At 34.0% G+C, this 24,666-nt stretch overlaps 1 protein-coding gene across 1 annotated transcript in view; it reads left to right on the top strand.

Annotated features, from left to right (window-relative positions):
• The window catches only part of SNTG1 (syntrophin gamma 1), an 895,276-nt gene that overhangs the window by 676,132 nt on the left and 194,478 nt on the right, over positions 1 to 24,666 (top strand). The window contains exon 10 of the mRNA XM_031669313.1: positions 3,363 to 3,401. Within this exon, the coding sequence (XP_031525173.1) occupies positions 3,363 to 3,401 (39 nt within the window). The remainder of the gene's footprint in view (positions 1 to 3,362; positions 3,402 to 24,666) is intronic.

A 24,666-nucleotide genomic window follows, 5' to 3' on the forward strand; every position in this document is an offset into this window, starting at 1 on the left:
GATATTTCCACTTATTTATACTCTCTCTGTGTGTATATTTAAAAATGTTAGACTGTTAAAAATTAGCGGCTTGGCCGGGCACAGTGGCTCACGCCTGAAATCCCAGCACTTTGGGTGACTGAGGCGGGCGGATAAGTTCCAGACCAGCCTGGCCAACATGGTAAAACCCCGTCTCTACTAAAAGTACAAAAATTAGCCGGGCATGGTGGCACCTGCCTGTAGTCCCAGCTACTCGAGAGGGTGAGGCAGGAGAATCTCTTGAACCCCAGAGGCAGAGATTGCCAGCCTGGGGGACAAGAGCGAGAATTCCTCTCAAAAAAAAAAAAAAAAATTAGCGGCTCATGCCTATAATCCCAGCATTCTGGGAGGCCAAGGCGGGCGGATCACGAGGTCAAGAGATCGAGACCATCCTGGCCAACATGGTGAAACTCTGTCTCTACTAAAAATACAAAAAAAAAAAAAAAAAAAATAGCCAGGCGTGGTGGCGGGTGCCTATAGTATCAGCTACTCTGGAGGCTGAGGCAGGAGAATCGCTTGAACCCAGGAGACGGAGGCTGCAGTGAGCCAAGACTGCGCCATTGCACTACAGCCTGGGCAACAGAGCGAGACTCTGACTCAAAAAATAAAATAAAATAAAATAAAGATATGAAATGTTCTAATTCTCCCTATTTTTACTTATTGTTTTATTTTAAAATGTTAGTATAAGTACTAGGAAATGGAACATTTTATATTGTTATACTCCACTTGCTACGGGAAAGATGGAAATCATCTTTAAAATGGATTTGGGTGTGTGTACAGATTTTAAATCTTAACAAGGAATTATTTTGTATCTACAACACCAGGAAAAATTCCTGAATACAATGGATGTACATTTCTTGCTGCCACAGTGAGGGTAACAGGTGGATGGAGTTTTCTGTGCTGGACATCACATCCCCCATTTTGATTCACCGTCTTCCATTCCTGTGTAGTCAGTAGTTTGGTTATTTAAGTTTATATTTCCATTGAAACATGAATAAACATGAATAGATTATTTTACCCTAATACACAATTAAAAAGCTACAAATTACAGTAGAGATCAGCTTGCACAAGTTATTTTCTTGCCAAATAAATCTATTAATACTACACATAGCAGTATTTAAGCATTGACTCATTCTTTTTGAATATTTTTACATAATCCTAGAATGACATAAATTGTTCAAGTATAAAGTATTATGAAGTTATAGAGAAGCAGTATTTGAAAGGTTATGATGATATCATTTGACTAAGAGGAGCACAATTATCAGTATTTCTACTTTAAAGAATATTACTTCTTCAATAAATGACTTAAGGCCTTGTTCTACTTTATTATTTTATTATTGTATTTGCCACATTACGAAAACAATCTACACATAATTTTTAAAGGCCATTTTAATATTCTCCAAACACAGTTTTTATGTATTAATTACTATTATTATTTATATTTTATTCTAGTTGTTGGTATATCTCACTGTCTTATCATTCTCTCTAGTCATTAATATATGACTTCTTTATTGTATTCTAATTTTTGATACATATATTCTAATGTAAAATATATCATAATATATTCTATATTCTGAATTACTCCCAATTTCTTGCCTTATTTTTGAGCAGTGGTAGGAAATACACCATACATTTATTATTTTAATAGTAGTAATGTTGTGTAATAAACCATTCAAAGGTTAGAGATGGTAACATTCATGTATCAGTTAATAAATTGATCTTTTCCAAGGTGAGTCAGGTATGTACTAAGGGAAACTAACAAAAACAAAAAATGGTAATGTAACAACTCCTCACAGATAAATAATTCTGATGGTCTAGTAAACACTCTAGTGGGAGAGAAAGTAGATCTCTGTGCAAGAAAACATCTCAGTTCTGCAAACACTCCCAAGGGTGGGTTAGTAGGACAAGACTTCTGTGCTGGACTCAGAAGTTTGGCTCAACCACTACTTTCTACTCCGTGTTTGGCTCAACCACTGCTTTCTATCATGAAGTGTTTACTTTCATAGGTGATCTTCAAGTTTCCTAGAAAGATGGTTCAGACTTTTTTTCAGATTAAAAAACACTGCAGTTTACAAAGCTACATAGTATGTTATTGAAGACAAGGGCCCACATAGAATATTAGTTGAATTTTAGAATTCTTTATAACAATTCATATGAGCTAGCAAAAAGTAGATATCCGCAAAGTACTCAGTATATATTTAATTGATTAATAAAATATGTTTAGAGATCAGCTTTTGCCATCTGTGTTTCCAGGCTATGCTGATTTTAGTCGAAGGCATATATGAGTAGGTTCAGAGATTCCTTAGCAGATTCCTTTGCAGAGCCAAAAGGTGTTTTGAAATGATCATAATAATGTAAGAAGTACTGGTTTCTGTACCTAAACTTGCTCAGATCACACATATGTTTTCACATTTTCTTTTATTTTTACATTTTAAGTGAGAAATATCTTGCAATAAATCTGTTCTTGTAGATGTGACCTTTGTTCATGTTCCAACTTTGTGTACTTTTTCTGTTTAAATGACACATTATTTCACACTAGTCAGCAGGACAAAAGGGAACTAAAAAAGGACAAAATAAAATAAGTCAATGACATGATTTATAAGTGAATACAGTCTGCATTAATTCTGCTGTAAGTGTGTACCATACAGAGTTAGCATGTTTAAGTTTCTCTATAAAGCCATTGGAAGGTAATCGTTTTATTTAGCAAAAGCACTATTGAAGAAAGACTTCGTGTAATGTCCTTTATCCAAACTTAACGTTCACTTTTATTTGGTTTTTAAAGTTTGTTTCCATGGCATATGACAGAGGAAATGCTTTCTGTGAAGACCAACTTTAAATTCTTATAAAATATCATTGATTAAATTTTCTTAAAGTAAATGTTAGACTTTATCTGGAGTCTTGACTGAAAATGTTCAACACACATATTTTATCCTTTAGCATTTGGATATTGCATTTCCCTGTTCTCTTGAGTGCTAAAACAAATTGGATATAATATAATTTCAAAGTGCAAAAAACAAACCACAGAAAGTTACTCTCTACATTCTTGATAGATAATCATTTAGCATTGTTTGAGCACAGGCTTTCGGTTTCTGAGTTAAAAAAAAAATTTTAAAGGGAAATCTTTTCCAAAATGTTTACATATGAAATGTGAGATAATATTGATAGCCAATTTTAAAAAAGAAAAAATCTGTTTATATATGTTGTTTTATATGTGATGATTTCAGTATATCAAAATAGGATATTAATATATATTAGTTCGCTAAAAATAATCTGCATAAAATTCTGAGGACCTTGTGTTACCACATAATTTTCTTCTCACTTTTATTATTTATTTATCATTGCAGATTAAAAAAATCAACAGAAATTTTCCTGTAAACCAGCAGGTAAGATCAAAGCATACTTGAAAAGCTAAATAATATATTTCTTCGATTTGATCTATTATAGAAGAGAATGTTATCTGATTTCTAAACAGAAATAATTGGTACAGTCATTTACTATCTTTAGTGAGAAATATACATTTCAGCTATCTCTTTCATATTATATAATATGTAGGTTCCTCTACTTATATTAAAAAGTACTTTAAAAATGTGTACCTAAGTCAAAAATTATTGTTTATACAAAATAATGATATTTATTTGAATACATTGTTGAAGAACTTACAGTTTTATTTATATATGATAGTTTTAGTATATCTTAACTTTTGGGAGACATACTTTTAATTTGTCTCAAAATTCAAACGGATTTTTCACAATTTGCTGACAGTATTTCAAATGAGTCTAAGTCAATGCATAGAACAAAAATAATTTTGATTATTCAGCTCTATAAACTTCTTACTCTTGATATCAACTTTGATTTGAAACCATTGATCAAATCTAAATATCTATGATAGCTATTTATAAATGATACATAAATTACATATTAATTTTAATGATAAAAATGTTTAAATACTCTTCAACATATAAAATGTAAGATCTTTTTCTTATCTGAACCTCAGTTCCCTTATCTGTTACATTTGTATAAGGGTGACTATCCTGTAAGTTTATTTTCAGGATTAAATAATAGCACATGTAAAGTTCTCAATCTATGCTATTATTATCATCAAAGTTTCCAAATGTTTACACTTATTCTTTGGAATACAGAATTTATGTTTTATAGAAATTGTATCATTAATGATGCTGCTAGCCCAGATCAGCTTCCAAAGCCATGTGTAACTAGAACACTGGAGAGAACCGCTTTGGAGAGTTCATTGTGTCTACAATGCTCTGGTCTAGTTATTTTCAGCTCCAGAAGTCCCCTCCCTCCTACCTTAAGTCCCTCAGTCCTGAGTCAAGTTGATATTTTGGATAAATGCAGAGGTTGGAGAGGTGTACATGTCTCGCCACATGTTGCAGCAACCTGTAGTTGTTTCTAAGTCCCTTACAGTGTGGAAATCAGAGTTGTCACCAGCAGACTCTGCTTACTTGCTCTGTGATGACACCTGGGATGCTCCCGTTGTTGCTCCCATGCTTTCCCAGGTGATTCTGATATGGGTGTCATCTTGAGAACTGCAGACAGGTATAGTTAAAGATAGGTGTCATCTTAGAGCGACAGTTTAATGCTTTTATAGGGTTCCAGTAGAGGGAAAATGTCATTAATAAGAAATTACTCAGATAGAAGAAAGCATCAGCTATGGGGGAAGATTATAATGTCCATCGATAGACAAGGCTCTTTTCTAGTCAGATCTATAAAAATGGAAATCTACTGTTTTGTAAATTCTTCTCCAAAATAAAAAAAATGGTGAATTTTTTTTTTTTTTTAATTTAAGAATGACTCTAGACCTGTGTCATCACCCTCTCATGCCTTTTCTAACCTCAACATGGGAGATATTAATATTGGTGTAATATATTACTACAGTGGTCATTCCCCTGATAGCCCCAAAGCTATTCTGTAATCATAATGACAATTACAGCTAACACTTCTCACGCAGTCAGCCTGCTGACTGGGACCACTTCTTCCACCTTTGCTTATATCCAGGTTTAGAATAATATTAAGTAAAATAAATGAGAATTTGAATAAATCACACATAGAACAGGTAATAAAAAAATTTAATATTCTAACACTATAATATTCTGACACATACTCATATGTAAACATAGATGTTCATTATTATTCATCATTTTTATTTGCTAGCATGCTAATATTTTTCATTATATAATTATTTCAAATCTGAAATTATGTAATTCAAAACTATTTCAGATTTTATTTCAACTATATTGGCAGCTCACAGTTTTGAAAATCATAACAAATTCTTCCTGGCATTTAAGAAACCTGAAAATAATAGTTTTTTTGTTTTTTTTTTTTTTCATTACTACTTTCCATTGTATACATGAAGAATTTTAAGAAATAGGATTAATTTATAGTTAAATATTTATATTATTGCATAATTAGGAAAACTCACCTCACAGTATGACAACAATGCATTAAATGACTAGAATACATTTCCTACTTAGTAAAATCTGAGCCAGTTTAAGGAAATTGAAATTTAAAAGCACATATAATCCAATTTCTGATGATATACGCATTAAATAACTCCCTTGTATTCCTGGTGTTCTAGGTATCAAAACAGAAATTAAAAGTCACCCAAGCTACAATGAGTGGTTCTCTGCTCCCTGAGATCTGGTTTTCAATTTGTGCTACCCAGATGGTACCACTACCACTACCCTAACCAGATAAATTAAAATGAAAGCAAAACACAGGGAGAGAGCCACTGCAGTCCAACTGAGACAACTGTTAAGATTCGTTCCACATGAACTCTGCCACACTCCAGAATGCATGATGCTTTCAAGAAAAACTCTCTGTCTGAAGAAGATGGTTGGGCCCAAAATTATAAACCATATGAGGAAATAAACCATTATAAAGAAATGCATAGAGACTAAAGAACTCTCCAAAATATTTTTAATCATGATTTTTTAAAATAAAGAAATCAAAATTGTAAGACAAGAACAGGACATCGTGCTAAAATTTGTAGTTGTTAAAAGAACCAAACAGGAGTGCAAAACTGAAAAAAAAAAAAAAAAAAAAAAAAACAAAAAACACCCCTACATTTAAAATTAATTAACCAACTAAATAATCTTAGTTATTGCCTCCACTTGAAATCACATTAGTGTATCTCCTACTTCACTTTTCGTGAGGAGTAAGTTTTCCATTTTTTCTATGCATCTGGGACACATTCATGTGTTTTTGTTTTATTAAGATTCTAATTTGGTTCTTTTTTTTTTTTTTTTCTTTGAGACTGTCACCCAGGCTGGAGTGCAGTGGCGCAATCTTGGCTCACTGCAACCTCCGCCTCCCTGGTTCAAGCGATTCTCCTGCCTCAGCCTCTTGAGCAACTGGGATTGCAGGCATGTACCACCACGCCCAGCTAATTTTTGTATTTTTAGTAGAAACAAGGTTTCACCCTGTTGGCCAGGCTGGTCTCAAACTCCCCACCTTAAGTGATCTGCCTGCCTTGGACTCCCAAAGTGCTGGGATTACAGGCGTGAGCCACAACAGCCAGCCTGAATTGGTTCATTTTTACAGTGAACACACTGAAATTCAATTTGCCCTGATAACTTTCTGTTGAAAAGATGAAAGGTGGGACAGTGGTCTTGCTGATGAACAAAATAGGGATAACTGAATGGATGTCAAGTAATGTTGTGATAATTCTCTCAATATATTAGAGGTAAAGGCATACAGGCCTAGAGAACCAGGCCTGCATCACACTACTGTATGTACCTAGACCATTAGGTCATAATATATTACATGTGTCATTTTTACTCATTTTTAACTGAAGTTTCTTCATCCTGAAATAAATCTCATTCCTTCCACAAAAATAGCATTTTTCATTAACTTTTTTCTATAATTGTTTACCTGGGAGTAACATTATAAAGTATTAATTCATCATTAAAATATTAATATAATGAGCTTTATATTAGGCAGTATATAAAATAATATAATCAAATTGTTTACATTAGTTTAAATTAATAAAGTTATACTTATTTAAAACAACATGTTAGCTGTGGCAGCTATTCCTACAGATATGTTTACATTTGACTAACCATAATAATTTGGACACATTATTATAGATGTGTACATACCATACATAGAATGCTGGCAGCGGGAATAGAAAGTGACTAAAATCTCTAGTCGTGCTGGGGAGAATTAGGGAATTTCAGGACACTTTAAAAATCCATTTCTGGAGTGGCATCAGAAAAGAAAGAGGAGTAGGATAAATTTTGTCAGTTTTGCTTCTCTATAAAAGATTTGCTTCTTTATAAAAGCAACAGAAGAATGGCAAAAATAGAATCAACTTTTAACAAATATGGAAATTCACAAAGGCTCACTGAACCCAGGGAGCATTTATTCAAGAAAAACAGCTGAGTCTTGGTAAGAACAGCAAGCTTTGTGGCATTGTAACTGGACCTAGTTCCAACCCCTCCCTTTTCTCTGGCAATATGGTGGCTTGCAGAATAATGATGTATAACCTGAAATTTATAATCTAATAAGTTGTATATTTAATTCATTCAATTTTAGCGTTGTTGAAGATGTGTATTTGTGTGTATTTAGACAAAATATTCTATTAATGAAACTGACAATTGGTCTTTATTTTTGGGGGATGTCAAAATCTATTTTTTTCAATTTGAGAAAGAAATTATCCTAGTTCTTTATATATTCAATTTATAAATGTTAAAAACACATTATAGAGTCACACAATCTGGGGATAATGAGCCTATTGTTGTTCTGGTCCATTTCATAACACTTGGCGATAAAATATGCTGGCATTTTATGATCTAAAGGAGAATCCACCTCAAAAAAAGTAATGTGTCTTTATAAATTAACTCTTGGAAAATCAGCTAGCTCATAAATCATTTGATAATAAACATGATGGATATTTCACAGGAAAACGAGGTGTAAATGTTATTTTACAATTAAACTAAAAGAGCCCACACCTAATTATGTAAACAACTATGTATTACAGTTAAAATAAAATACACACTTTAGAAGACTTGGGAAAGGGTTATTTAAACAATAGAAAGTTGTATATGTGTGTGTGTTGAATTTATACACATATATACATGGGCTTCATTATTGAAAGAACTGTCTTAATTCTCATTGGCTTTCTTTTCTAAATATATAGATTTTCAAAATCCTGAGGGTGTGGGGAACAAATATGGCAAAATTGTCTTGTTTCGCATTTTCCAGATTGTTATATAAATGGAATCATACCGTATGTTGAATTTGTGTGGCTTCTTTCATACAGCATAATTATTTTTAACATTACTCATTTAACAGCATGCAACCATCCATCATTCTTTTTAATGCTGAATAGTATTTCATTGGTAGCTCTACCACCGTTTATATATTGTGTATTAGCCCATTAATGCACATTTGCTTGATTTTAAGTTTTAGTGTATTACAGATAAAGCTGATATAAATATTTATGAAAAGTATTTGTCTTGACATATACTTTTATTACATTTGGGTAAAATCCTAGTAGTGTAATAACTGGATATTATGGTTGTATATTTTGAACATTTTAAGAAACTGCAAAACTGTTTTCCAAAGGGTTTTACATCTGACATTGACACCAGCAGAGTAAAGATAATCTCGTAGATATCCCTTATGGTCAGGCCTTTAATTTTTGGACATTCTAATAGATGTGTCGTGATCTGTTAAATTTTAATTTGCATTTCTCCAAAGAATAATGATGTTGAGCATCTTTCCACGTTCTTATTTGACATCTGTATATATTATTTTGTGAATTGTCTCTTCAAATGTTGCCCCAGGATAGAAGTTTTTAAATTTGATAAAGTCTAATTCATTGTATTTTAATGAATCATGCTTTTGAAAATTCCTAACACAAGAAATAAATTTTCACGTATTTTTTATCCTAGGTTTTTTACATTATTCTTTTTATTTTAAATCTATGATTTATTTTTATTTAACACTTGTTTCAAAAGTGAGGTAGAGATCAAAGGCATTTTTAAAGGGAGGTACAATAGTTCCAGCATATTTATTGAAAATATTATTCTTTCTTCACTGAATTATTATTCCCCTATCAAAAAACAAATTGATCACATACATGTGGGCCTATTTCTGGACTCCAAATGCTGTTGCCTTCATCTATTTGTATCTCATGACACAAATACAAAACTTGTATTTGAATACTGTAGTACTACAATGTCTAACATCAGTAGTGTGAGTCCCCTAGCTTTGTGATTATTTGTTGTTGTTGATAAAACTTCTAATATTTTTATTAATGTTTTTATATAATTGAAATGTAATAATTGTACACATGTTTGGGGGACAGTGTAATATTTCAAATCATATATACATTGTATAATGAGTGAATCAGAGTAATTGCCAAATCCATCACTTTAAACATTTATCGTTTATTTTGGTGGCAACATTCAAAATCTCCTCTAGCTATTTTGAGGTTTACACTACGTGGTTATTTGCTATAGTTACCCTACTGTGTAATACAACCTCAGAACTTATTGTGTACCTGTAACTTTTTACCCACAGGTGAACCTTTCCCAATCTCCCCTCACTCTTCCCCTCCCTAGCCTCTGGTAACCACTATTGTACTCTCTACCTGTAGGAGATCAACATTTTTTAGATAACACCGATGAGTGAGATCATGTGATGTTTGTCTTTCTATGCATGGGTCATTTTACTTAACATAATGTCCCCCAAGTTCATTCATGTTGCCGTGAATGACAAGATTTCATTCCGTTGTATAGCTGCAAAGAATATATATATATATATATAAAATGCCTCATGTTCTTTATTCATTCATATATAAATATGCCTCATGTTCTTTATTCATTCATCTGTATATGAACATTTAAGTTGATACCATATCTCAGCTATTGTGAATAGTGCTACTTATTGGGAGTGCAGCTATCTCTTTGACATACTGATTTCATGGTCTTCGAGTGCATACTCAGTACTGTTTTCCATAATGGGTGTACCAATTTACATTCCCAACAACAGTACACAAGAGTTGCCCTTTCTCCACATCCTTGCCAGCATTTGTTACTTTTTTTGTTCTTGTTTTTTGATAATAGTCATTTGAAATGGTGTGGGGTAATACCTCATTTTGGTTTTGATTTGTATTCCACTAATGGTGATTTTGAGCATTTTTAAATGTAAACCTTGGCCATTTGTATGTATTCTTTTGAGAAATGTCTACTCAGATCTTTTGCTCATTTTTAAATCCAATTACATGGTTTCTTGCTATTGAGTTTTGAGCTTCTTATATATTATGGTTATTAATATCTTGTCAGACAGGAAATTCACAAATATTTTTTTCCCACTCTGTGAGTTGTCTCTTTGTTGGTTATTTCCTTTGATGAGCAGAAGGTTTTGTTTGTTTGTTTGTTTGTTTTGTTGTTGTTTTTAGTTTGATATAATCCCATTTGTCTATTTTTGCTATTATTGCCTTTGCTTTTGAAGTCTTATTTTTAAAAATCCTTTCCCAGCCCAGTGTTATGAAGCAATTTCCCTATGCTTTCTTCAAGTGCTTCCATAGTTTTAGGTCTTACTTAAAGTTCAGGTCTTACTTAAATTTAAGTCTTTAAGGCATTTTGATTTGATTTTTGTGTGTGGTGAGAGATAGGGGTCTAGTTTCATTTTTCTGAGTGTAGATATGCAGTTTTCCCAACATCATTACTGAAAAAACTGATCTTTCCCTAATATGTGTTCTTGACACTTTTGTTGGCTTTAAGTGTGTGGATTTATTCTTAGGGTTTTCTATTCTGTTCCATTGGTTTATGTGTCTGTTTTTATGCCAGAGCCATACATTTTGTTTACTATATCTTTGTAGTATATTTTAAAGTCATGTTGTGTGATGCCTTAACTTTATTCATTTTGCTCAAGATTGCTTTATCTATTGGCAGTCTTTTACATTTCCATTTGAATTTGAACATTGCTTTAAAAAATCTGTGAAAATGGCATTATCTTTTTGATAAGGATTTCATTAAATATGTAGATGACTTTGGTTAATATTGACATTTTAACAATATTAATTATCCCGATCCATGAACACAGAATACCTTTCCATTCATTTGGATTTCCTCCAATTTCTTTCATCAATGCTTTACAGATTTTATTATAGAGATCTTCCATTTGTTTGGTTAAGTTTATTCCTAAGTATTTCTCTGTGGCCATTGTAAATGAAATTGCTTCCTAATTTTTTTATGATAGTTTGCTATTAGCATATGGAAATACTACTAATTCTATGTTGATTGTGTATTCTGCAAATTTACTAGTCATTCATTAGTTATAACAACTTTTTGGAGTCTTTAAGGTTTTCTACATCTATGGTAGGTGTATATATTTATTGGGTGCAAGAGATACTTTGACAGAGGCATGCAATGCATAATAATCACATAATGGAAAATGGGATATTTATCCCCCATCCAATTTTCCCAGCGCCATTGACTGAAGAGACTGTCATTTCCCCGAATGTATATTCTTGGCACACTTATTGGAAATGAATTCACTGTAGGTGTATAAATTTGTTTCTCGGTTCTCTATTCTGTTCCACTGATCTGTGTGTCTGTCTTTAATAGTACCATGCCATTTTGCTTACTATATCTCTATATTATAATTAGAAATGAAGTAATGTGAATCCTCAAGTTTTCTTCTTTTTGCTCAGAATAGCTTTGTTTATTCTGGATATGTTGTTGTTGCAAATAAATTTTAGGATTGTTTTTCTATTTATGTAAAGAATGTCATTGACATTTTGTTAGGAATTGCATTGAGTCTGTAGATTGCTTTGGGTAGTATGGACATTTTAACAATATTGATTCTTCAAATCCATGAATACAAAATGTCTTTCTTTTCTATGCATCCTTTTTAATTTCTTTCACCAATGTTTTATAGTTTTCATTGTAGTCATCTTTCATTTCTTTGTTATTTATGGCTATTACTAATGGAATTACAGTTTTGATTTCATTTTCAAATTGTTCACTCTTGGCATTTAGAAACGCCACTGATTTTTGTATGTTGATTTTGAATCCTAAAACTTTATTGAATTTATTTATCAGTTCTAATAGTTTGTTGATGTTTTTAGACTTTTCCAAATATGAGATCATAACATCTGCAAACAAGGATAATTTGACTTCTTCTTTTCCCACTTCGATGCTCTTTATTTCTTTCTCTTGTCTGATTGCTCTAGCTAGAACTTCCAGTACTATGTTGAGTAACAGTTGGGAAAGTGGGCTTCTTTGTCATGATCCAGACAAAGATGCTTTCAAGAAAGGCTTTCAGTTTTTCCCTATTCATTATAATACTACCTTGGGTCTGTAATATACGGCTTTTATCATGTTGAGGTATGTTCCTTGTATTCCCAGTTTTTTTTTAATCACGAAAGGATATTGAATGTTATCAGATGCTTTTATAGCATCAATTGAAATGATCATATGGTTGTTGTTCCTCATTCTGTTGACATGATGTATCACATTGATTGATTTGTGTATGTTGAACCATTGTTGAATCTCTGTGCTAAATCCCACTTGGTCATGATGAATGATCTTTTTAGTGTGTTGAATTTGGGTTGATAGTATTTTGTTGAGGATTTTTGCATCAGATTTCATCAGAAATATTGGCCTTTAGTTTTCTTTTTTGGATGTGCCTTTGTCTGCTTTTGGTATCAGGGAAAACTGTCTGTGTAGAATAAGTTTGGAAATATTAGCTTCTCCATTTTTTGGAAGAGTTTAATTAGGATTGGTATTAGTTCTTTAAATGTTTGATAGAATTCAGCAGTGAAGCCATTGGGTCCTAAGCTTTTCTTTACTGGGAGACTTATTAGAGCTCCAATTTCCTTCCTTGTGATTGGTCTGTTTTGATATTGGATTTCTTCGTGATTCAATCTTGGTAAGTTGTATGTGTCTAGGAATTTACCTATTTCCTCTGGATTTTCCAATTTATTGCCATATATTTGCTCATAATGGCAAATATATAAATTTCTACTGAATTTATGCAGTATCAGTTGTAATTAGAAATTCATCTCTAATTTTATTTATTTGGTTATTCTTTCTTTTTTTGTTAGTTTTAGTAAAGGTTTGTCAATATTATTTATCTCTTTTAAAAATACTTTTTACTTTGTTATCTTGTGTATTGTTTTATTTGGTTATTTATACATAATTTATTTCTGCTCTGATCTTTACACTTTTTTCTTCTATTAGTATTGGGTTTGGTTTGCTGTTGCTTGTCTAGTTCTTTAAGACACGTTAGGCTAGCTGGGTGCGGTGGCTCACCCCTGTAATCTCAGGAGGCTGAGGTGGCCAGATTATGAGGTCAAGAGATTGAGACCATCCTGGCCAACATGGTGAAACCCTGTCTCTACTAAAAATACAAAAAAAAAAATAGCTGGGCATGGTGGCAAGCACCGGTAGTCCCAGCTACTTGGGAGAATCGCTTGAACTCGGGAAGTGGAGGTTTCAGTGAGCTGAGATGGCGTCACTGCACTCCAGTCTGGTGACAGAGTGAGCAAGACTCCATCTCAAAAAAAAAATAAAAAAAAAAAAGCAAAACAAAACAATAAAAAACGGACATGTTAGGCTATTAAGCTATTTATTTGAAGGTTTTTGTTTGGTTGGTTTTGTTTTTTATGTAGGCACTTATAGCTATAGATTTTCCTCTTAGCTCTGCTTTTGCTGTATCCCATAGGTTTTGTTATGTTGTGTTTGCATGACCATTTGTTTCAAGAAATTTTTCAATGTCCCTCTTAATTTCTTCATTGACCAACTGGACATTAAGGAGCATATGTTTAATTTCCATGTGTTTGTATAGCTTCTAAAATTCCTCTTGTTATTTATTTCTAGTTTTATTCCATTGTCGTCAGGGAAAATGCTTGAGATGATTGTGAGTTTTTCAGCATTTTCAGACATGTTTTGTTAGCTGACATATCTCCTTGAGAATAATCTATATGCTGAGGAGAAGAATGTTTATTCTGAAGCTGTTGGATTAAATATTCTGTAAATATTTATTAGGTTCATTTGTTCTAAGGTGGAAGATTAAGCACGATTTTCTTTATTGATTTTCTTTCTGAAAGATTTGTCCAATGCTGAAAATTGGGTGTTGAGGTGTCTAGCTATTCTTGTATTGAGGTCTGTCTCTCTCTTTTGCTTTAATAATATTTACTTTCTATATCCGGGTGCTTCGGTACTGGGTGCATATGTAATTACTATATCCTCTTGATGAATTTACCTTTTTATCATTATATAGTAACTTTCTTTGTTTCCTCTTGTAGTTTTTGTCTTGAAATATATTTTGTCTGGTGTAAGTATAGCTACTTCTGCTATTTTTTTGTTTCAATTAGCATGGAATATCTTTTATTATTCCTTTATTTTCAGTCTTTGTGTATCTTTAGAGGTGAAATGTGTTTACATTAAACAAGAGATAATTGAGTCTTCCTTTTTTAATCCTTTCTGCCACTCTATGTCTTTTGATTAGAGAGGTTAGTGTATTTACATTCAATGTTATTATTCATTAGTAAGGACTTACTCCTGCTATTTTGCTATTTGTTTTCTTGTTGTTTTGTGGTCTTCTCATTCTTATTTCCTTTCATCTAGCCTTCCTTTTAGTTATAGTGATTTTATCTGGAGGTATGATTTAAATTCTCTTTTATGTTATTTGTGTATCCATTGTATGGCTTTCGATTTGAGGTTGCCATGAGGATTGATAGAGTATCTTATAACTTATAATTTTAAACTAATGAGAACTTAAAACTGGTTGCATAAACAAAAACTAATATAAACTCTACACTTTAACTTCTTCTTCCAAGTTTTTAACTTGTTGTTTCTCTTTATGTTTTATGGTACTGTTTGTCATGAAAAGTTGTTGTAGTTTTTATTTTTGATTGGTCCATCATTTAGTCTTTCTACTTAAGATGAATAGTTTACACACCACAATTACAGTGTTATAATTGTGTTTTTCTGTGTGCTTACTATTACTAGTGAGTTTTGTACTTTCAGGTGATTTTTTCTTGTTCATTAACATCATTTTCTTTCACACTGAAAAACTTCCTATAGCATTTCCTGTAGGACAGGTCTGGTGTTGATGAAATCCCTCAGCTTTTGTTTGGGAATGTCTTTATTTCTTCCTCATGCTTAATGCATATTTTCACTGGGTATACTATTCTAAAGTAAAAATTATTTTCCTTCATCACTTTAAACATGCCATACTAGCCTCTACTGGTCTGTCAGGTTTACTCTGAAAAGTCAGCTGCCAGATGTATTGGAGCTCCATTGTGTGTTTTTTTTTTTCTTTTCTCTTGCTGGTTTTAGAGTTCTCTCATTTTCTCTGGCCTTTGGAAGTTTGATTGTTAAATGCCTTAAGGTTGTCTTCTTTAGGTGAAGTACATTTGGTGCTTTATAACGTTCTTGTACTTCAATGTTATCTCTCGTTTCGCTTTGAAAATTCCCTATTATTATTTCTTTGAATAAACTTTCCACTCCTATCTGTTTCTCTACCTTCTCTTTTAGACCAATAACTTTTACATTTGCCTTTTCAAAGCTATTTTCTAGATCTTGTGAGTGTGCTTCATTATTTGTTATTTGTTTTTCTGTTGCCTCTTCTGTGATTTTCAAATAACCTGTCATCAAGGTCACTAATTCTCTTTTCTGCTCCACAGTTCCCCTATTAAGAAACTCTTACACATTCTTCAGTATGTCAGTTGCATTTTTCAACTCTACAATTTCTGCTTGATTCTTTTAAACTATTTCAATCACTTTATGAAATTTATTTGATAGAATTCTGAACTCCTTCTCTGTGTCGTCTTAAATCTCTTTGAGTTTCTTCAAACCAGCTACTTTGAATTTTCCTTGTGAAAGGTCATACATCTGTATTTCTCCAGGACAAGTCCTTAGTGTCTTATTTATTTCTTTTGGAGAAGTTATGTTTTCCTGGATAGTCTTGATGCTTATGGAGGTTAGTCAGCATCTGGGCATTGAAGATTTGGATATTTATTGTAGTCCTCACAGGCTAGGCTTGGTTGTACCCTTCTTTCTTGGGGAAGCTTTCCAGCTATTCGATGGGACTTGGGCCCCAAGACCAATAACACTGATTCTTGCAGACTCATAGGTGTGCTGACTTGGTGGCCTTGGATAAGATCAGAAGAATTGTCTGGTTTGCAGGTAGATATTTTTGTTCTCTTCTCTTACTTTTTCCCCAAACCAAGACTCCCTCTCTGTGCTAATCAGCTTAGAGCTAGAGGATGGATGATGCAAGACCTCTGTGGCCACCACCATTAGGACTGCACTGGGTCAAACCTGAAGCCAGCAGAGGACTGAGGCTAGCTCAAGGTCAGCTGTGATCACTATCTGGCTACCACCTAGGTTCACTCAAAGCCCTAGGGCTCTACAGTCAGCAGGTGGGGAAGCCAGACAGGGTAATGTCCTGTACTTCAGGACGGTGAGTACCTCCATGCCCCAGAAGGGTTCAGATATGTTTTCTAGGGTTCAGGGTCTGCAGTCAAAAACCTTAGAAATCTACTTGGTGCAGAGGCTCTTGCCTGTAATCCCAGCACTTTGGGAGGCTGAGGCAGGCAGATCACTTTAGCTCAGGAGTTTGAGACCATCCTGGGCACATGATGAACTCATCTGTACTTAAAAATACAAAAATTAGCTGGGCATGGAGACACATGCCTGTAGTCCCAGCTACAGGGGGCTGAGATGGGAAAATTGCTTAAGCCCAGGAGGTGGAGGTTGCAGTGAGCCAAGATCACACCACTGCACTTCAGCCTGGGTGACAGGAAGACCCTCTTTCAAAAACCAAAAAAATAAAATAAAATCTTAGAAATCTACCTAGTGTTCTATTCTGCCATGGCTAAGATGGCCCTCAAACTATAAGACAATGTCCTCCCCTCTTTTCTCTCCCCTTTTTACAGGCAGGGAATTTCTGCCAGGCTACCACCAATATTCACTTAAAGTCCAAGGGCTCTTCAGTGAGCTTGTGGTGAATGTTACCAGGCCTGGGAGTCATTCTTCAGGGCAGTGGGTTCCCTTCTACTGCAGAACAGGTCCAGAAATGTCCAACAGCCTAGGCCATTTAGCCATCACAATAGCCTGCTTGGTTCTCTACCCCATTGTGGCTGAGCTGGTTCCTAAAGGGCAAGACAAAGTCCCCTTCATTTTTCCTCTGCTTTTCTCAAGCAAAAGGAGTCTTTCACCTTAGTCACAAATGCTGGAAATGTACTAGGTCTCACCTGAAGCCAGCATGTCTTAGGGTGTCACCAAAGGCCATGACATACGAGCAAGGTATCACTGCAGGTTATTCAGGGCCCAAAGGTTCTTCAGTCAGCAGGTGATGAATTGTCCCCAGACTGGGTCCCTCCCTTCAAGGCAGTGGGTTTCCTTCTGGCCCAAGGTGTATCTAGAGATATTGTCTAGGAGCTAGAACCTGGAATGTGGCCTCACAACTCTGCCCTGTGCCCTGTCCTATTGTGGCTGAGCTGATATAAAAGATTTAAGACAAAGTCCTCTTTACTCTTCCTGCTCCTGTCTTGAAGCAGAATGAAAGAGTCACCTTCATTTCTGTGAGCTGCACTGCCTGGGATTAGGGGAGGAGTGGTGCAAGCCTTCCCTTAGCTGCCTTGGCTGGTGTCTCCCTAGGTCAGCTGTTTCCCTAGTCCACTGACTCTAAGCTCAGCACAGCACTAGGAATTGCCTAGGAATGTCAGCCCTTGTGGCTTAGACTACCTTTCAAGTTTACTTAGGATGCTGGAGCATTTTAGACTCCAGTGGTGAGGCTTGCCAAAACTCAAGTTCTGATGTCTGGGATGGGTGATTCCTTTCTGACTGCTCTGAATGCTCCCTCCATGGGCAGGCACCTGATGAGCACCAATCTTTGCTCTTTATTGCAACAATGCAGCAAAACAGTTCAATGCCAAGCCTGCCAGTCGCTGTGCTCTTCTTCCCCCAAGTGCACAGATTCTCAATCTAGTTTCAATCTGTTTTCCAGTGGTAAATCAAATGCACATTTGTTCCAGTCAGAATAAACTTGGGTCGTGTGTGTGTGTGTGTGTGTGTGTGTGTGTGTGTTTTAAATTCAGTCTGATAATGTTTACCATTTGATTAAGATGTTTCAGTCAATCACATTTGAAATAATTATGGATATGCTTAGATGTATGCCTGCCATTCTGCTATTTTTTTCTAGATGTTTTATGTCTTTTTTATTTTCTCTCTATTTTTTTTTTACTGCCTAAGTTATATTAAAGAGATAGCTTCAATGTAGTGCTTTAATTTGTCTGTTGATTTTTTAACTATATATTTTGATTTTTTAAAAAGATTGCTCTTTGGAATCACGTATGAGTCTTTAAGTGATCACAATTCACTTCAATTTTATACTGATTTAATTTTGGAATTATATACACATTTTGCTGCATTGTAGTTTGGATCTATTTCAAACTATTATTTCATATTACATGCATGTATAAACTCAACAGTACAGGATTATTCGTGTTTTAAGCAATCTCATTCTTTAAGTTATTAAAATAGAAAAGTTCCTTTTTTAATAAAAATAAGTAACAGCTTAATTATTCTTTTCCTTCCTGTGAATACAAGTTACTGCCTGGCATTAGGTTTTGTTTTTCACACTGTCGGACTTCCGTAAGTATTTCATGTGGGGAATATCCTGTAGCTGTGAATTCCCTCACTTCTTGTTTGTCTGGTGAAGTATTTTGTTGTTACTTCTGAAGGATAGTTTTATTAGAAATTGAAATCTTTGTTGACCTTTTTTGTTTGTATCATTCAACACTTTAAATGTCACTCCAGTCTTCTGGCATTCATTTTCTGATATATAGTTAGCTGTTACACATATTGATACTTTCCTACATTTGAGAAAATGTTTTTTGCTTTCAGTATTTTCTCTTATCTTTGTCTTCCAGAAGTTTAATATTCCTAGCTGTACATCTCTTTGTATTTATTCCACTTGAGACTTGTTGAGTTTCTTGAATCTCCAGATTAATGCTGTACTTTGAGTTTTTAAAGTTGTCAATTATTTCTTTAAATAATAATGTTATTGTCCCTCTACTCTCCTGTTTCTGCCTTAGACTATGAATACAAATATGTTGATATGCTTAACACTTTTCCAAAGGTCTCTTAAACTGTCCATTTCTTCAATCCATTATTCGTTCTGCCTTTCAGATTGGATAAATTCTATTAACCTACCTTTTAGTTTACTAATTATTTTTCCTTGCTGTGTTCTGTTCTTTTCTACTCTAAAAGTTTCATTTGTTTCTTATTTTTAAATTTGTTTCTCTATTGAAGTTTCTATTTGTTGAGTCATTGCCATAATAAATTATTTGAACATATTTACAAAACTTCATACATTTTTGTTTGTTAAATGTATTATCTTTTTTCATTCAGAGTCAGTTTCTATTGACTGCTTCCCCCCACCCCCCCCCCCCCAAAAAAAAAGAATCACACTTTCTTCTTCGTTTTCTTGTTTGATACTCTTTGGTTGAAAATTGGACATTTTAGATAATAAACGTTATCAATTCTGGATTTTTTTCTGATAGTTTTTAATTGAATCTTGTTGTAATATGCCTGAGCATTAACTGTGGGATCTGTCTCCCCTGTAGTGTGCAGCCAATGATGTCTATTTATGTTAATTCTTATTTTTATTTTTTGTTTGACTTCCTTGGGCTCAGTTCTCTCTTTTATTGGCTAGCTAGTGATTTGGAAAGAGGTTCTGTGAAGACATCCTACACCCATAGGCCTCCACTATCTACTGATCAATCTGTTTAGGTTGAGGGGTGTATTCAAAATGCAGCCAGTTCTCCAAGTTCTACTTGGCTTCCTCCCCACTGTGATTTGGGGGTTCTTCTCTCTGCACGTGCATAGCTTCCTACTCAGTCAGGTGTATGTGGAAAGCTCATTTAAGTCTTACTTGACTTTCTCATTTCTAGGGTCAACCTGTTAAATTTGTCAGTGTCTGACAATTTCCCCAATAAGCATCACAACTGCACTGTACGAAACTGTGAATTGTGCCTATTTGTAAACTACCAAATTTGTTATTTTAGTTGTCAAAGCCACAAGATTTGATTCCATGCCATCAGATATCAAAGTTGTCGGGTTTCATATCATGTTCATGTGAACAAAGTAAGTAATTTCATCTACCGCTGAGAGTAGGGGTGGAAAATGGGAATAAACTGAGGTAGTAAGACCACAAACTCCTACTGTTCTTACCCAAAGTTAGAGCAGTTTTTGAAAGACAATACTTCTCAATTTATAGTCTGCATTAGGTTGACTATGAAGCTCCCAAATCGTTGTTTGTGACTGTTTATTTTTCAGCTTCACATTTGTTTTATGTGCTTAGGATTTCTTTTTCGTATCATTCACTTCATGACATTGGTAGATAAGAAATAGCAAAAAAAAAAAAAAAATTAAACTTTTAACTTAAGGATATTAAAATTAGGAACTGTTTAAAAATGCATGGAACATTTTGAGAAACTAAAATGATCATATACAATGGGGAGGCACTAACTCGGCCTGAAGAGGAAAGGAAAGGGAGATGTTGTATTAATTATTAAACGGTGGTTATATGTATATGAATGCCTGAGAGAAGATGTATCCTTTGGCAAAGGATCCTTCTCCAACCTTAGCAGTCTCTGCAGGGACAGAGTTAGAAAATAACCAGCAACGGCCTGGCGCTGTGGCTCATGCCTGTAATCCCAGCACGCTGGGAGGCCAAGGCAGGTGGATCCCAAGGTCAGGAAATCGAGACCATCCTGGCTAACACGGTGAAACCCCGTCTCTACTAAAAATTCAAAAAATTAGCCAGGAGCGATGGCGGGCGCCTGTAGTCCCAGCTACTTGGGAGACTGAGGCAGGAGAATGGCGTGAACCCGGGAGGTGGAGCTTGCAATGAGCCGAGATCGTGCCACTGTGCTCCAGCTTGGGCAACAGAGTGAGACTGTGTCTCAAAAAAAAAAAAAAATATATATATATACACACACACACACACACACACACACACACACACACACACACACAGTATCATCTCACTCTCCTCCTCCCCTTTCTCTCTGAGTAGTTTCTCTGATAGAAAGACTCCAACAGGAAGCTACAGTGCAAGGACATTCCTTCATGAACTGCATGAAAGTGAGAATCCAAGATGCAGAAGAGAGGGTAGGAGGATTAAAATTATAGTTATATGGGGAGGGGCGGGGAACTGTAGATACACAGCATACTTTGTAAGTACCATCATATTTGATTGTTTTCACTGTTGGATTATAATCAATTTGCTGGAATTTTTTTTATTCAGAAGAAAGACATAAAATAAGTGACTATGATATTTATTCTATTTCACACCATGGTAAATTTATATTTAAAAGCATTGAAGAATGTATTTTGCTTTTACTACTGTGATACCCTTAATATGTTGAATAACCAAGTATGGTGGTATATGCTTATAGTCCCTGCTACTTAAGGAGGCTGAGGTAGTAGAGGGTCCAAGAGTTTCAGTTTAGTGTGAGCAACATAGAGAGACTCTGTTTTTTTTTTTAATTTACTCTACTTTAAATTTTGAGTTTCGCTCTGTCACCCCGTCTGGAGTTCAGTGGAATGATCTTGGCTCACCACGCCCTTGACCTCCTGAGTTCAAACAATCCTCCTACCTCTGCCTCCTCCATAGCTGAGACTACAGGCATTTACCACCACACCCAGCTATTTTTTGTGGAGCCTGGGTCTCCCCATGTTGCCCAGGCTAGTCTCGAACTCCTGGGTTCAAACAGTTCTTTCATCTGCCTGGGCCTCCCAAAGTGCTGGGATCACAGGTGTGAACCACCACACCCGGACAAGACCCTGTCTTTAAAACAAACAACAAAAAAAATCTGAAGCACATGTGAGAACATAATGTTCATTGTAGTAACTTTACAGTAAATAAAATTAATGCCTAATACGGTGTTTTGTAACCACCTTGTCAATCTTTGTGCTTTCTAAGAGCTTTTGAAAACCTTTATCTCCATTGTAAGAGCTGAAAGATGTTTCTAATGTAGTGAAATACACAGGATCTTTTACACTTTCTTCATTCACAGAAAAAAGTATTTCATTTAAATATGTCTTTAGATTTAGTAGAATCTTTGAATACTATATGAATGCTCTAAAATGTACTCACTTGTGTTACTAAAGATATAATTTTATTCAAATGCTTTCTCTACATTTCCATTCATAATGCACTGCATTGTAACTAACAAGAGGGAGAATCCAGCTAGTCTCCTTTGTCACTTTTCGTTAATTCTGTAATATGTTAGACTATATGTTAGAAAGTGTGATCAACCTTCAGTTTTCTGTGTGAAATGAATGTGATACTAGGAAGTAGACAGTAGGCTAGCAGTTGGAAAATTAGAGTCATAGTTATGTTCCCTCCTATGCCTGTGACATTAAAATGTTCTGATGTATGTGCTTTACTATGTAAATCTGACTTATTTTCCATATTAGCTTGAATACAAAGCCAAGATTTCTAACTTATTAAATAGAAGTCCAAGTAGGTGAATTTTTCAGGATGTAAGAGCAACAGAGCCGTGGACAGTTTCAGGTAGCCATTTAGAGACTGGACTCTATAGGTGTAGCATTTACCTTACTAGAAGTTGCACATGGAGACGTGAATATCTTGCAGCAGATGTGATTCAGAAATGCAAGTAATAATTTAGTTGCAGAGTTCAATTCTTGGGTGATTAAAGAAGCCGGTAATAAGATGAAAGCCAAGTGTACAGGAAGAAAACACTAGGCAGGATTACTGAGGTTACCAAGGCTACTTTTTAGACATATAAGACAAAAAGTGCCCCACTTACTAATTGAAGAAGAGGGAGAAGGGCATCTGTTAAAATCCAAGAGCAATATTAGAATTCAATAATAGAAATATTGCAAAGTTTATGGTGAGTCTCCCTTTCCTGCTAGAGTGCAATTCAAATAAATGTTTTCTGCATATAGAATGCGTATGAAAGACTTGGGTGAACTTCATTTTAAGCCTGTTGTGGTAAGATTAGAAATGTAGGGTATTGATGGCTCAAAATTTCCTGAGTTTAGGATAACTTTATTTTGAAATTTGGAACAAGTAAAAGATGTGTCTTCCAACAAAAGATAGAATGTGTTCCTTGAACTGATGTGTTTATCACCAGGAATGTATCCCTTAGAGGGCAATGATAAATTGCAATAATGCATTTGAAAATTAAAAAGAAATAATATGAATTTGATAATTTAATGATTTAATTATGGTCAGGTGAAATACAGAGACAGAATGCAGGAAGACACATTTTAGCTACACTTTTTCATATTTTAATGAATTGATGAATACAGGTATTCTGGGAAGCACAGATATCATCATTTATATTTATTAATCTGCTTATGTGTATAAAAACATATGTTATTCAAAATACACATACATGGCTGGTGAGAGTGTGAATGGTTATATAACTTTTGGAGGGCAGTTTTGTTCTATTAGAATTTAAATTGCACATACCATTTTTTCCAACTCCTCTTTTTAAGTTTTTTTTTAACAAAATATTACATGCAAAAGAAAAATGAAGACAACATAATTGTCTTCATTATAGGAATGATAACATAAATTTGTATAATCACTCCATAGATTACACCAAAATCCTTGAGTAACTCTATATGTGTAAAAATAAAAGTTCTAAAATAAAACTCTGACACATTCACAAAATAATTCCATCTGTTTATGTCTTGTTATGCCTATGAACACAAATTTTGATTCAACTTTTAGAATGATATCTATGGGACTGTGCACTCTCAGTGGTCCTAAAACAGACACTGGAGCTGGAGGAGAGAAAGGACTAAGCTTCCATATTTTATTTTGTGTATTTTTATATGTTTGACTTATTTGTAATCAACATTTATTTAGATATTATTTAATGACTTAAAAAACAATTGAAAATAATAACATTACATACAATTTATTACAAAGGAATAAGAAAAATTAGATGGTATCTATATTTTTGTGGCATTGTGATTCTTACAGTTTCAAGTAAATTTTAACTCAATTATATTTTGAGAAAATATGAACATATTTCTGAAACATAGAAAAGCATTCAATATTATTAAGCTTGAAATGGTTTCTTTCTAGATAAGAAGGCCTACAATTCCTATAGAAGGAGAATTATACCATTTACAGTAGCAATGAATCAAGAGATAATTTTCTTTTACTATCTAAGGAAAATTTCTGGTTTGCAAATTTTATTTTATCTAAAAAAAGAAAAATGGATATCTAATAGTAGATTTAATTAGTCAAGCCTTGGAGTATGTTGTGACGAATTGACGTATAGTAGAATGCCATGATAACATTTGTAGTTATTTTTAGCTACTGAATGAGCAATGACCTATGTTGAGATTTGCTTTTTAATTATATAATCCTACCCACAGAAGCATGAGTAAATTTTAATTATAGTTTGAACAATATGCACATTTGGAAGAATGGCTAAAATGGATGTGCTTTATATGTATTTGTGCCAATTACTGAAACTGAAATTTCAAAAAATAAAATTTATTTGGATTTCTTACATTCCATAAAATAACTCGTTTTGTTCTATTAGCAAAACCATAAATGCATTATACATACCAATGCATATGCTAAATATATCAAAATATTAATCATTACTTA

The sequence above is a fragment of the Papio anubis genome, chromosome 8 (genome assembly GCF_008728515.1).
Source record: "Papio anubis isolate 15944 chromosome 8, Panubis1.0, whole genome shotgun sequence".
Lineage (NCBI taxonomy): Eukaryota > Metazoa > Chordata > Mammalia > Primates > Cercopithecidae > Papio > Papio anubis.